At 34.1% G+C, this 15,646-nt stretch overlaps 2 protein-coding genes across 7 annotated transcripts in view; one reads left to right on the plus strand and one right to left on the minus strand.

The window, feature by feature from the left end:
- Position 1: 1 nt before the first annotated feature.
- Positions 2 to 11,587, minus strand: LOC139974145 (uncharacterized). 6 transcript variants are annotated; one of them, XM_071981089.1, is made up of 10 exons: positions 11,406 to 11,587; positions 10,175 to 10,282; positions 9,259 to 9,357; positions 8,167 to 8,265; positions 7,504 to 7,602; positions 6,704 to 6,802; positions 5,893 to 5,991; positions 5,266 to 5,361; positions 4,703 to 4,801; positions 2 to 3,930 (listed from the first exon to the last, which is right to left on the minus strand). In XM_071981089.1, exons 2-10 carry the CDS (start codon positions 10,265 to 10,267, stop codon positions 3,763 to 3,765), a joined length of 951 nt encoding a protein of 316 aa, XP_071837190.1. In that variant the 5' UTR covers positions 10,268 to 10,282; positions 11,406 to 11,587; the 3' UTR covers positions 2 to 3,762. The 6 variants fall into 6 exon arrangements, with proteins under 6 accessions (XP_071837190.1, XP_071837188.1, XP_071837191.1 ...); XM_071981087.1 differs by having other exon boundaries at positions 10,175 to 10,285; positions 11,406 to 11,586; XM_071981090.1 differs by lacking the exon at positions 11,406 to 11,587 and adding an exon at positions 11,147 to 11,344.
- A 321-nt stretch (positions 11,588 to 11,908) lies between these two features.
- Positions 11,909 to 15,646, plus strand: part of LOC139974141 (intraflagellar transport protein 172 homolog) — a 39,154-nt gene continuing 35,416 nt past the window's right edge. Inside the window, exons 1-3 of the mRNA XM_071981077.1 lie at positions 11,909 to 12,066; positions 12,568 to 12,711; positions 14,123 to 14,235. Coding sequence (XP_071837178.1) covers positions 12,028 to 12,066; positions 12,568 to 12,711; positions 14,123 to 14,235 — 296 coding nt within the window. The 5' untranslated portion in view covers positions 11,909 to 12,027. The remainder of the gene's footprint in view (positions 12,067 to 12,567; positions 12,712 to 14,122; positions 14,236 to 15,646) is intronic.

A 15,646-nucleotide genomic window follows, 5' to 3' on the forward strand; every position in this document is an offset into this window, starting at 1 on the left:
AAAACTAAAAGTTACAAGCAGTTTTGAATAAATAAAAGAACTACTTCATTATGCGTGGAGGATTCCATGACATTCGTACTTGATAATGGTTGATATGATTATGCATAGCTTTTAACAACAACATTGCAAACCACTATGTCTAACTGTACTGTTTCAAATAATCAAAAGGCTGTCATTATCTTTGTTCAAAAATGAGTACAATAACATCTTTATTTAACTTATTTAGAGTTAGGTATACTGCTGTAAGCATAAAACTTCCTTCGTAGGAAGTGAATAAGTTAATTTCTTCTGAAAATATTTTTTCATGGAAACCATTTTTGCAAGCTATTACATAGTGAAACCACATTTTTTTCTGAAAAATGGAACTATATGGAAGTTTCTTCTAATTCCCATTCAAGCTCTTTGCATCACAACAGAATGTTTCGCATTGTAATTTGGGACATTATATTATGCAGATTACACTATTTTTTATTCAACTCTGTTTATTCAGGTGTAAAGTGTGTAACCCAATTACGGATACATGATATTGCAAACAAAGATGAAAACACATATCCGCTCCATTAGGTTAAAAGCTCATGAACGATAAAACATTAGCCATAAGAATTTCAAGAAAAGATCAAGTTTGTAACCGAGCAAATGGAATTTATGGATTAAATTTAAAGTAAAATGGCAAAAAACGTGGATATATATTTGCATAAATAAAACAAATAGAATGCAGAATAAAAAAACAAATTTTTTAAATAATTCGAAGGCAATTAAATGAGTACTAAATGAATATAATTATATAACTCTATCTAACAAAGAAACTAGATATTGTTTTATTTAAATACTTCAAAGAATTTGGTGACTGCAGAAGATACTAGATCTTGACTAGGAAGCACTTAATTATAATTTAGAAGTTTTAAAGACACTAGATTAAAAATAAATCTGTCAAAAATACATTTTTTAGGAAGTAATTGTAAAGAGAAAGATAAACATCCAAGGGGTGGATTACATTACTATATATTAAAAATATATATTTCAATTGAATCATTGCAATATTAGATTTCAGTTGTTTGCTGAAGTAGTACAAAAGAAGCGCTTATTTATATATACTATTGAAATAAACTTTATAACAGAGTACCAGAAATTAAAATGGTTACATTTATATTAAACACAGATGTTTACATTATGAAATCTAATATATTCAAGCTTTAATAATTGCTAGGAATTCCACTGATTTTTCTAGCAGTCTGTTAAAATTTAGGGAAAGGTTTAGGGCAAGACTAACAGTTTTCACAGTAAGCAAGAATTTTTCTCTGGCATGGAAAATGAGAAATTCTTCTTTGAAGAAATAAAACCTACTTTTCAATTTTTATACATAGTTTTTTTTCAGTTGAATTAATAGTTAAACCAATTGGTTAAACATTTCAATTATTTATGACATTTTAATATAACTTTTAGCGGAAAATAAAAATTTGCCATTTAGAAAACTTTAGGAAAAAAGTCCAGGTTGCCCCGGAGACTACCAGCAAGGTCAATCATGGAATTAATAACCAATCAGCAGCCTGATTCTACATTTCATAGGAATCTAGAGACAATAATCACAAGTCCATAATCTAAATGCCATCCTGTAGCCTACACTTCACATCCAATTAATAATTAATGCTTGTTTTATTTTATGTTTTTAAAAACTTAAAAAGGAATGGAATGGTATACAGAAAAAATATGTATTACGGAAATAGGTACCCCCTTCAGTAAAACAGAATTATTTTGTTCATTCTCAGCTTTGAATATGCAAATAGACAAAGTGGTATACATATATGCTACAATATATGCATAGAAATGAAAGAGTATAGTGACTGTTAAGCCTAACACACTGAAGAATAATATGTGAGGTGATAACACAATAAATGATAAATTTCTTTTCTAGATGCCAGTGAGTCATCAGACTGGAAAACTCTCTAGACTTGGACAGCAAATGAAATCTAGAAAGTTACATATTTATCGTGAGGGATCTTTGATTGGTGTTGATTCTATTTGCATATTAAGTTTCCATATGCATATTTGCATATGAACAGAATACAGGCTTCCTTGCATAACCAGAGAGTTTGCTTATAATCAGTGAAACTGCTTTTGTTTTACAAAGAATGAAGAGAAAGAGGATATTAGAAAAGATATTGTTATTATGTCGTCATATAGCTTTGTAAATGTGATGCTGTGATGTTTTCCACTGAGGTCTACTGACAATTTAATTGATAAATTTATTAGATCATTTTAATTTTTTTACATTTTTGACCTAATATCTAAAAAATTGTACGATAAAGTGGAGGAAATATGACACTTTATAAGCTGCATATGAATTCATGAAAGGTAGGAACTATAAAGCTATCTAAAGGAAACCTTAGACAAACATATATGCTAGATAAACAAGCAATGACCAATCAAAGGAAATACAACTATTATTGAGAAAATAACATATCTGAGACTATAAAATCCTTATCTGGATGATAATCGAAGACTGATTTTAATATCAAGTTGTCTAAGAGGGTCTAATTTCTTTGTCAAACAACTTATACTATAATTGAATTTGTTGATTTCAGCAGAAATTATCTGGCAAAACTTTTTCAAATTAAGACCTTGGTTCTTATAAACTGAGCAGTTTAATAGTAATTAATTTACTACTTTAACTTATTTAGAAATTGGTCAATTTTGTTTTCCAATTTATTTAAGAAAGGGTGGCTCAATTGATTGCTCAAATAATCCATCCCATTTCATGAAACTGCTTTGATATAAATCTAGTTTTTGTGAAATCATATAGACTTGGTTTGATAAATTCCGCTATGAATGCACAAGTTCACACATTACCTTATAACCTCTTAAAGGAAAAAACTTACACCCACTTGTTCAAGTGATATTATTTTGGAAATGAAATGGCTTTGTAAATTGGTATTAAGTTCACCTGGAATGTATGTTTCCTCACAGGTGTTCTACAATTGAAAGCATGTTTCATCGACAAAAGCAAACGCTTGCATGGAAGAGTAGGATAAATTTTGCATAGGATTATTACTAAGGCATCACTTCACTCACACATGACCAACTAGTAAAAAGAAAGCCAAGCAAACTCTTTCACACTTTTGATAATATGTAAACATCAAAATAAAATAAAACTGTTAGCAAACTGCTTATCCACTAGAGAGCCTGTGTAAAAGAATGTGTAAAAGTAAGTTGGCCTGACGTTTTGATCCTAGCAGGATCTTCTTCAGAGGCTAAAATCATTTTCGCCTCTGAAGAAGATCCTGCTAGGATCCAAATGTCAGGCCAACTTACTTTTACACAATATGTAAACATGAGAGTACAAAGGTCAAACTTTGCTACTGACTTCTTGTAAACACACACATTCTGCTAGAAATTGGACACTTCACTTTATTTTACTGTCGTGTTTACTGTTTTCGAGCACCGATTCCAGGTTGAGTCATCAATGAGTGAACCGCAGCACAAAGGTCAGGGGTTATGAATATGCATACACCCTGGCATGCTGCATAATCCCCCAAAATGATCAGTAAACTTGCGAATAGAAGGTTCTAAGAGGTTTCTGGAATTGTCTAATATTGCAAAAGTGGGTCTTCTTCTATGCTCAGTGATAACTGAGAGAGATTCTGACGTCAGATTTAAGCTTAAAACTTCAGATAGTAAAAATCAGCTAAGTTCAACAATGTATCATGTTTGTTTCTCTTTCATACTTTCTCTGGATTGTAGGATTTGTCTAAATTCACATCACCATTAACAATTTGTTTCAACCTGGTCTCTGTCCTCCAAATCAAGAATAACTTTATCTTCTGTACTGCTGGTATAACAAGGTGCTTCGTCGCCGGGGTTACAAGTCTTGAGAAACTCCACGATGAGAGTGTAGTCTGCATCTCGGGCAAGATCGATGGGTCGAACCCCTTCCTGAAAATAATATGAATTTATAAGACACAATTAATAAGTGACATGTCTGTTCATAATTTTTTCATGTCAGGCATTCTGCATGGTTTATGTGGGATATGGTATGGAGTGGGGGAAGGTGGGGTGGGGTTAGAAGTTGCTTGTGGTGTTGGAAGTAAATGTCCAACTGTGGTACATGAAACAAAAATGTTTCACTTATGAACTCATGCATTTAGCCGATCAAATTTTTTGAGTCATATGTATAGACAGGTGTATGGGAAAAAGTGAATAGTTATAGCACTGCTAATACCATAATAAAATACAAATCACATTCTTTTGATATTTTGTGTAAATATGCAATAGGTAGGATTCCTGCATGGCTTAGAAAGATGGCTGAATCTCCTCTGTGCATTTTTACTCCAGCCCCCTCCCATCTCTCCCACCCACTTTCTATTCAGATATATACATCAATGCTTAACATCATATGTAGTTAATGTTTCAGTGTTATTTTCAGGGATAAGCAACTGAGCCTTCTTTCCAGCCCAAACCTCCATTGATAAGTTGATCATCAGTGTCTAAGGCTTAAGTGCACATTTTTAATCAAATTTTTTGTTCGAAAATCAATTCAGGGGTTTTCCTTCCCACAAATTTTCCATAAACACCCATCAAAGACCAACAAAACAGAAAAGAAAAAATCAAAATAAAAGCAAGGAAGGAAAGGAAAAGACCACTTTCAGTAAACATACTTTTGGTCACTTTCACCATATCATAGTTTTTTTGCAATCCAGAAACTTACCTTATTTTTTAAATTGACATCCGCTCCGGATTGCACAAGTTTGTTGACAATTGTCAAGTGGCCATGTAGAGCAGCAGCATGCAGAGCACTCTCACCATTCTACATGCCAAAAAAAAAAGAAAAAACTTGCAGCACTAAATAAGATTGATATTTTCATAAAGTAGTTTGGTCTCAACATGTTGTTTAATTTCATCATGTTGTTTGGCCTCATAATATTGGTTAATTTCATGATGTTGTTTCTCATAATGTGCATTTTAATAAATTCATTCCTACAGAAGTGGGGGGGGGGGGTTACAGTGTTCATAACAAAAGTTTCTTATTTTTCATCCTGTTGCTACTTTATTATAATTATTATGATTTGTTATTATTGAAATTGTTCTTGAAAAATAAAGCCTGCTGTTCAAGATGATTAATATATAAATTCAATATATGCTGAAGTAACTTTTAATGCAAACAAACTCTTGGGTAACTACAATGAACATCTTGATAGACCAGAAAAAAAAATTAAATCATGTCAATTCAGCAGAAAGTAACTTAAGACTCATTCTGTAGGACCTACTTACCGCCATTAGTCCTGTATTTGCACCACACTTTAAAAGTTCTCGAACGCATTCTACATGGCCCTTATGAGAAGCTTTGAACAGAGGGGTGACCCCATCCTTAAATAACAATCAAAAGTGACAACAATTGAGTTAATATCACAATGTACACTTAGATTAGTGTAGAAAACCATGAAATGTATTGTTATTTATCTTAAAGGAGAGTATCCACTTAATAAATGTTGTGGCAAGTCCAGGGAATTCTTGGTGATTCCTGGTATACACATTCTCTGATGACATTTATCTCAAAAGTAGAAAATTTATATTTATGATATTTATTATAATATTTATAATATAATATTTACATACCTTCCATCTTCAAGACTATACTTAAAGGAATATAGACAAATTAAAAAAAAAAGTTTGTATTGTACAGTAATGCTAAACTATGTTAAGGAACATTAAACTGCATATTCTATTCTGCTCATCTTTAAGTAGTTACAAGTAAAAATTTGTGACTATTGAAAAAATTACAAAATATTTTCAGTCCGGTAGAACGACAAGTACTTGGAGGCCTGTTATCACATGAGGGGGCACACACTTCATACGCTACACCTTCAACTGATATTAACACACACATCACAAACATACCTCTCTGGCAGCATCTACAGTCGCTCTATGGTACAGAAGCTCTGATAGGACTTCAAAATGACCCATTTGAGCAGATATCCAGAGAGGTGAAGCTCCATCCTACAGTAGTAAAAATCAAAAAAGAATATGTTTACTGTAAGAGCCTTTAAAACAGCTGATTATGTCTCATTCCTGAAGTTACATAATTACATCATTGTAATATAAATGGTATCATAACAATTTTTAATTATATAAATTATATAATTGTGTTACTGTTTCCTGGTGATTTATTCAATTCACCTGTGGAGTGGTCAATAACAATTTGTATGATGCATTTGGACTCACCTCACCTCACCCTCCCCCCCCCCCCCCCCCAAAGAAACAAAAGAGGAAACATCTGGTGATATTTAATTGGTAATTGGCATTACCATTTATAAGGAAAATCAAATTTGATAACACTCGATATTATTCTATCAGAAGTAACAACATGTTTAGTCACATTTGATTTTTGAAAGTCAGCCTGACATATCAAGTTTTATCACTTTTTTTTTTAATATAAGTTGTCATGAGCAATCTAGTCTATCAAGGTAGTCTCAATTTCTTGTAAAATAGTTAGGGAATTGAGAAAATGTGAAAATGTCTTTTTTTCCTTGAAGAGTAGACTGAACCATGACTCAAGGGTGGTTAAGTAGAAAAGGTAATATTTTCTGAAATACAGTCATGTCATGTAAATGTAACATCTGTCATAATCTAGTCTTTTATGCTCAATCAAACCATGACGCAGACACCCCCAACCCCCCCCCCCCAAATAAAAAGAGACAGAATGACTCACTGTTCTACAAAGATTAACATCAGCCCCATAAATTATTAGATACTTCACAATGTCAAGGTTGCCACTCTGAGCTGCTATGAAAAGGGCTGTTGCACCATCCTGTGGGGAAAATAAAGGTGAGATTAACGGTAAATGCATCAGAAATGAATTGAAGTTAAGTAAAGGTCAATTTATGATGTGTATGGTAAAGGCATGGATATAATATTGTAAATGGCATCGTGGATAAAGATGGTGACTATGGACGGATGGAAGAAAGGAAACCTGGGACATTCAGGAGTTCCACCGCTGGGTGGCTTCAGTATAGGCAACACAGTGGCAAGGGCGGCACTATCAAAACACACAACAGTAACAATAGCACCAAAGCAACACCTACCAGTAGCAAAGACACTGGAAGAGCATCACCAGAACATCATGCAGTAGCAGGGACACCACCAACGCGATAAACATTACAGAAAAAACGGCACCATTACAGCACCCAGCATCAAAAACACATACGCTTGCAGCAACAAAATAACTGACAGAAAAACTCCCAGTAACAAGAACAATACCACCACAACGCTATTACAACAATACTGAGTAGCAATGAATGTGCCACAATAACAACACTCTGCAGAAGGACAAATGCAACTACTAGCAAGTGTAGCACCACAACACCTAGCAGCAACACCACCATTACAAAAACATTCAGTAACAATAACAGCACCATCAAAACTCCACTCACCATTAAGAACAACACCTCTTGACACTAACACATACTGCACACCAATGCCTGCTGTGTCTATGTATAAGTTTCTACTTACATCCATCTGCTGGTGTATATTAGCACCATTTTCCACAAGGATTTCCACAACTGGTAAGTGGTTACACTGGCAAGCGACAATTAAGGGTGTACCACCACCCTAAGAAAGAGAAAAATTAATTTGTGAAAATGGTGTAAATAATAATTATTTCATTCTGAAAGTTGGTGGAGTAATGGAAACAGTATTCCTAAGAGCAGTTTCACTGTTAATGCAGCTGGCCGCATGAGTCTGCTTGATATCTCCAGTCATACAAATGCTAGAAATATTGCTGCTTAGTTATTAAACCAGAATTTGTTTGTGGTTGATAATTCTGCATCACAACACTGTCATATGAGTATCCTATACATGCATTTTAGCTTTTGTCTTATAAATTCTATTCATATGCAAATATGCGTATAGAAGCTTAATAAGCAAATAGAATCAACATGAATAAAAGAACCCTCACGATAAATATGTAACTTTCTAGATTTCATTTCTGTCAAATTTAAGGAGGGTATCCAACATGGCATTTCATTTGACTAAAATTGAATGATTAACTTCTTGCTTACTTTATTAATTATTTGATTGATTCATTGCCTGGGATGGTGGGGGAGGGGGTGGGGGGTGGCAAGGATGGAGGGGATCAATTGCTTAGAATATTTACACTTTCATATTTGCTCTCACCTTACTGGGCGAATCAAATTCGGCTTTAGAATTGATGAGCAAAGAGACAATTTCTAGGTAACCTCCTTGACTAGCAAAAAATATAGCAGTTGTACCAGTCTGCATAGGAAAGAAAATAAGGATGCAACAATATAAATCTAAGAAGATTTGTGCATACAAAATTTGACCGATTGAGACACTTCACCCAGAGTAAGTAACGTAACTGTGCATTCCTGCGATTTCCAATGATATACTGTATATCCTTCATCAAATGTCAAAAGTCAGAAATGTTCTCCTAAGGTCAAAGGTCTAGAATGATACATGGCACAGAGCAAATGGATTACTACCTTTGAAGATTATGTAACTAATATTGAGGAAAACTTGCCAAATAGCCTTGTGCCATCTGTGAGCTAATTATGCCGGGTTTGCCCGGACCCCTTTCTTAAAGGGTGTGAAGACTCGCGCAAAAAGAAATGTCTCATGCCGGTAATCTGACCTAGTTTCGAATGAGGTGTAACAGAAGTGTTAGAGACCACAATCGATCCCAGAAAATACACACACAGCTTGCTACCGTCGGTAATTAGACACTAGTGTACAGTCAGTACATACAGCTGCGGTCAATACCCACAGCACAGTGTACACACGATACAGTGATAGACAAGTCAGGTCCAGCTAAAGATAACAAGGTATCACGTTTTATTACTGTCTGCATTTTGTAGCAACACGAATACAACATCACTTCCAAGCAACAGAAAGTTAACTTTTTCAGATGGCCACACACGGTTTGGGGCGAGTCTTCAATGCCTTAAAGGTTTATTACAGTGTGACACTGGATAAATTATTCCCTGTACAGGGTGAATTGATTAGTTGTTGGCAGGCAGAAGCACTTTATTCCTGTACACCCGGAGTCAAGCGCTCCAGTCTCGTTCTAGCCGAGAGAAAATCTGTTGCCGTCTTTTGATAAATTTTCAAAGGTCAGTTTCCTGGTCCATGATTGACCAAGTTACCACAAAACAATGTTAAATTCAACTACTTGCTTGTTTGTAGGAGTTAACGTTAAGAAAATAACAACTACTTCACAGAAGATGTGGGCAACTGATTTGAATTATTTACCTCCCGTTTCAGATTTGGGTCGGCACCCTGATCCAAAAGCTCTGTGATGCAATCGATGTGGTTGTTGGCTGCTGCTAGGATAAGAGGTGTTGTGCCTTCCTGAATGGGAAATGGAATAAGACAAACAGGACAAAGTTAGTAATAAAAAAAAGTTAAAATGAGGGGAAAGGGCAGAGAGATATGTTAATATTTGTATCCATGAAAGTTGAAAATTGATTAGAAAACTGCTAATGCAACAAAACAGCTATTGCAACTAAATTGAAAGGCTGAAACACTATGTTGCAGGTATACATGAATTCGGAAAGTTGTATAGTTTGAGTACTGTTTATAGGAATGAAATATTTTTTTTAAATTGCTGTTATAAATAGTAAAACATAGAATGTAAGTTTGTCACTGACTTGCCATCAGTAGTTAATAAACGATCACACTACAACAGAGCATTAAGCTAGTGGTTCAGAGTTAGTAATATTCAGAAACGACTTAAAATGTTTATGTCCTGCATTCCTGATTTTCAGGTGGAATAATTTAAGCATTTAATACACTCCATACATTTTTAACCTCTACATATATGGTACTCACACACACTGGAGCGTGCGGTGAATTAAGTAGTACACCACACACAGTGAAAATTCACTTTTATGGTCAATAAAGAACATACACAAACAACCTGCATTCATGCATCATATCAGCCACAAAAGTATTAAATCAAAAGTATATATATATTAATACAACTTGGCAAGACATAAATATGTACACAGTAATTAGCAGCACAAAATGGGAATTTACATAATACAATCACCACGTAACCCTTAAACTATTTCTTTTGCATATCAAAACTGACAGCTATTTCATGCTTATAAATTCAAACTTATATATTTTTTTTCTATTGTCAAATGGCAAAACACATTTCACAAACCTTGTCGACGCTGTCTACACAGACCTTTCCTGTTTCAGAAATCTGCCTGAGTTTCTCCACATCACCTTTAACTGCGGCACTGTGGAGCCTCATGTCCGAAAGAGATTCCTTCTTTTAGATTAGAAAGCAAAGGGATAGAGTTTAAATTCCTGATGAAATATAATGTAATGTAAAATAGTGAACTCATCAGTATCAGAGATGGTTCCTGCTATTAAATTACATCAAAACCTTGTGTAACTAATCTTTTAGAAGAAAGAAAAAGTTAAATCTTTTTTTTATTTGTGGGGGGGGGGCTGGACTGGAGTTTAGGATAGCCACTTGCTTTAAATTAAAACTTCTTTCAATATTTACTTTGTTAGTGAGCATATTTTGTTATATTGATTTTGTTAAGAGTCAATTTATTATTAATACAGAAATCACTCAATCCTATCTATTTCAAGTTTTTTCCCAAAATAATGGAATAAAAGCAAATAGAGAAAATAAAGAAAACTGTGTGGTGGAATTGTGACAACTTGCTGAATTATACATAACAGGAAAGGAATTAATTCAATAATGAATAAATATTGTCCCTAACAAATGTTTACCCCCAAATCAAATGTACTGGACTACTGGTCATAACTTCTTAACTTAGATACACATGCATGTATGTATGATGAAGTTCTCAGATTGGATAGACAAAGCTAATATCATTGTCTAGCTTGTAAACTAAACATATATGGAGTATTATTATTATGTATACAGGCATACTGCTAGAACTTGTTGGTACTTAAAGACTAGGCGTTTAAATTCAATGCCTTTTCTCCGCCTAGGCTGAACGGGAATCGCTCCTATCACTTCAGGGAGCTGCAACTTCCGAGCTCCATGGTTCTAGTAAGCAGTACAGGAGTGTGCATAAACAAACACTGCCATAACTTAAGCCAACAAACCTTGGCAGACATGATCTGAGAATATAGCTTTCCGAGTAATATTCACCCTTCTTCATCCACACCGTTGCCTTCAAGTCATAATCTCGGATATTTCTAATACTCTTCTTCTCAATCACGTCTTCCGTTAATAACAATTATTCATTTTCGTCTTCAGTTATTGCTTATACGTTAGGTGCTTTCAACATATAGTCGATCAAGAGAGCCTATTAGTAGGGCAGGTATTAGTATGACCTAACCTATGTCAATGAAACAACCCACGGATGTAAATAATGTACTTGATCAAGTTGGAAGACTTTGATCTTTACCTTTGTTTATTGATAACAAACAGTTACTTCATGAAAGTCGACTCACTGGAAACCCCAATTAAACATTATTATTGAATCGCCTGCGTAATTGCGACAATTTGGTGAACGCCGTACGATATAAATATGACCAGAAATATGAAGTATAACGAATGACCTTTCACCCTACTACAGTATACTTGTAATACAAATGGTACACAGGACATTACATTGAGTGTCAAAGACCTTTCACAAATAGATATGCCAATGCTAGTAGAGGGTGAAAAGGGGATTTCCCTAGTTTTGTACCATTTACTACACATTTGACTTGAACTTAACCTGCTGAAATACATTTGAAATAAATCTTTTTCTTAACATTCATTACGATTTTCTGCAAACCTACCGATATCACAATAGAGATTGTTTCTGTATCCCGGCAAGTAGAGGTCGATAGCGCAGGTTCAACGCACTCGTTTTGCTACGAATTATGAACAGATGGCTCATCTTCCGTATGATACATCTCTGCTTCAATTGCTGGCATTCCATTCGCGATCGAATTTGACCAAGATCAACAACGACCGTCTGCATACTAGTTACTGTAAAATATCTGTCGTTTGGTGATGTTAGTTGATGTTGAACTCCAAAAATGCAGCTCAAGCACATGAAAACCCTTCTCACTCCACAGGTAGAAGTTTTTGAAATGACATTGCTGATTTTATTAACATTTTCGACATGTAGTTATAGACGCTTGTGGTTGTCAAGCTAGACTAACTGTTAGTCTATTTAACATTTACACTATCTACAGTTAAGCTAGACTTAGAAAATATGCGCGCAGCGAAGCCTAGTGTTATCCAATACCACGGTGAACTAGGCAGATGTTATTGCACTGAATTATGTAGGCCTAGAATACTTTACTGAGTACTTGAATAACTTAAAAAAATGCAGTCAATATATATAGGATATATATATAGTGGATAAGTAAGGTTAGAAACCAGCGTGACAACTTTTGAATCACTTTTATGACATTTTGTTTCAACTTATAGATCCAGAATTGTCCCGGGACAATATCAGATCTGACTAGATTTGGGCCCCAATCCTGGTACACACAGGTTTTAATAATTAAATTGTTTAATACAAGGTCATTCCATTCCTTATTCCTGTGATTTTACTAACAATTTCATTGTAGGATGGAGCTGCCAAGATTACTGCCATGGCCTGGGCACCAAACAACACCAAACTAGCAGTTTGTACTGCTGATCGAGTTGTCCTTCTCTTTGATGAAAATGGAGAGAGGAGGGACAAATTTTCAACCAAGCCATCAGACTCAAAGGTAGAATAAGATGAGATGTTTTCTTTTTCCTTTTATGTAATGGATATGTTTTCCATGCTGTACGATTGTATTAGATTTCCTAAGGTCTACTTAAAAGTAGTTCATTAGAAACACTTAAACAGACGAATATTCTTCCATTATTCACCAGATTCACTCAAGAATAATTGGTGCAATGTTGCATAAAAACGAATTAGTCATTCTTCTGTCCCCCAGATGGTATCATATTGATTAGTCACTGTTAATACTTGTTACTAGTTGATACTAAAATGGTAACTTCTGCCCTGATTCTAATATGCAAATTAGACTAGGTCGAGATGAAACTGCTGTGGCAGTTTTAACAGCCTAAGATAAGTGCTGAGTTTTGAAATGATCATCCCTTGTCAATGGTCTAAGCATTTCTTTAACATTTATGCAATCAATTAATTTATTTTGTACATTGATTAATCATTAACTTATTTCTTCATTTTGTGTTCAATTTGTAAGATGTGCAGGAATCATGATGGTACAAACACAGTCGGCTGCTTTAAGTGAAAGAAAGTATATTACATGAGACAAAGATGAGACCAAAACAATAAATCAATAAATTCTATGATATATGCCTGATATTATTTTGAAGGATCAACTGTGAATGAATCTCTATCAGTCAGGTCAAATTGTTAAGGATGTTTTTTATCTGGTTGTCCTCGTACAGCCATGCCTTGCCTTTTGGGTTGTGCGAACAGCAGATTTGGTTGCACGCAGAAATGAAGCTAAATAACAATGATCAATATGTACACCGTAGAAGAGATGTGTGGGTTTGGTGAATAGAACACCTTTGTTGGGAAAAGATACTAATTTATCATTAAACCAACTTGAGAGTATTTAGTTACAATGCATTCTTAATTTTATATTATAAACAACTACCGTAGATACAGTAGTTGACCTCCAAAGCTGATTTTGGTTGAGTTCAGAACAGAAATTTTGGTCGTCTCGAAAGACCAGCTGGCCATAAAAAACACTTACAAATGGTTAATTAGTCTTCTTCGTTAACAGAGTTTGCTCTGAATTTCTAAACAAAGTGATGATAAATTACTTCCACAAAGTTCTGTTTACTGGTATTGCAACTCAAAGGCAGATCAGATTATTAGAATTATTGAGAATGTGAAACAACCTATATACAGTAAGGTCTAGTATATCATGATCTAATTTCAACCAAAAGCCATTTGCATTGGCATTATAAAACTCATATCTCACAACTTCATTCAACTCAACTTAATTTAGCTCATTTTCAATTTAAGCTGTGAAACTATCTAAATATTAACCAGCTAGTTACTAAAAATGATTTACATTTATGGAGGATTTCTGTTTCTTTATTGTTCAGCCTAATTGACGTAAAATAATTCTCTTTCTAATTGTTTTGTCTTTTGTACAGTTTGGAAAAAAGAGTTACATGGTGAAAGCTCTAGCATTTTCCCAAGATTCGACCAAGCTGGCCATTGCACAGACAGATAATATCATCTTTGTATACAAAGTTGGTGAAGATTGGTGAGTGTCAATCATATGTACACAATTAAACTATTAACATTCAGAGCTTAAGATTGTCTTTTTAAGCTGCAGATCTGTTATTAATAAGTCTAATAAAACCAGTAAAAGCTGATTATGATAACGGTTGGTGATTTCATTTTCAGAGTTATCAGAAAAATTTGCAAGCCAGTGACAGGATTTCATGTTCCTTTAAACACCATTTTGTGTTCTCTTATCAAAGTCTGCTATTTTCTCAGTCTTTTTTGAGGTCAGGGATCAGAGGACACAAGCTTTGATCAACAAAAATTAAGTGTTACATATTATATATATATATTTTTATAAATATATGGTTGAACTTGTGACAGTATAATATATAGTATATCTGCAAAGCAGATGTGTACATAGGACAGATAACCAAGGTTATGAAAATGGTTCACTTTTTTGAAATACAAAGTTCTGCTATTAAGATTAGCTAATAAATTAGCTAATACTTCCAAATGTAAATAATGACACTGTGTAAACACACCAAAGATAATGTAAGATAAATATGACTCAAAATGCAAACATGTGCTAATTAAATTGCTTTGACCTTTAACACTGTTGAATATTCATGATAGTGTATTTTCTCATAGCTCTTTGGTCACATGCAGTAGGCCTCTATTGTTCCATCCATGGATGTTGTGTGTCAATGTTTGTACATGTAATCATTAACACCCACATTATGTGTACAGCATAAACACTAGAAAGGTTGTTGTAATATTATTATCAGTACATGAAAGTCTTAATTTAGATAAACACAGATAAAGACTTTACCTGCAATTCATTACTGGAACAAGTCAGATCTGAATCCATGGCTGGTGTCAAACTTCACTTAACCAGAGAAAGAGAATTCTTGCCTGTCGTACTGAACTGTCAATTGGAATTATACTCTTTATACACATTACAAAATTATAAGCAGTGTTAAGTCAGAGCATAAATCCATACATGTGATTCAGTAATATTTTGAATGTGAACCTTTGGTCTTATTGTAAACAGAGACAGTATGTGCTTTATTGACTTAATATCAACTTTTTTTATTTACTCAATCTATATTTGAATGAGCCAGTATTTGAGTGGAAATAATCACATAAAAATCACATAAAATTGTCAGAGTGGATCAAGTCTAAATATGACAACATTGAGCCACACATGCTTCAATTATATATTTGTTTTGCATAGTTTATTACAATGTTCATTTCTGTAATTGGAGAATGGATTTTTTTTGCAATTGCTGAATCTAAACTATGGAACCTCATAACATGACCTAACGATGACATTGGTGTCAGGGTCAAAACTGTCAACATTCTACCCTCAAAATCTGAAAAGAATAACACTAAAAAGTAAAAGGTTTCTGTTCCTAGTGGTATTATAAGTGTGGGATAACTTACCTCAA

Source organism: Apostichopus japonicus, chromosome 9 (assembly GCF_037975245.1).
Source record: "Apostichopus japonicus isolate 1M-3 chromosome 9, ASM3797524v1, whole genome shotgun sequence".
Classification (NCBI taxonomy): Eukaryota; Metazoa; Echinodermata; class Holothuroidea; order Aspidochirotida; family Stichopodidae; genus Apostichopus; species Apostichopus japonicus.

What these genes read in the sequence shown, in the direction of transcription:
- LOC139974145 (XM_071981085.1), bottom strand. An exon ending in GTGTAGACAGCGTCGACAAG is followed by an intron (nt 9,358 to 10,174) that starts GTTTGTGAAATG and finishes TTTCCCATTCAG; the next exon opens with GAAGGCACAACACCTCTTAT. An exon ending in ATGTCAATTTAAAAAATAAG is followed by an intron (nt 3,931 to 4,702) that starts GTAAGTTTCTGG and finishes TATTATTTTCAG; the next exon opens with GAAGGGGTTCGACCCATCGA.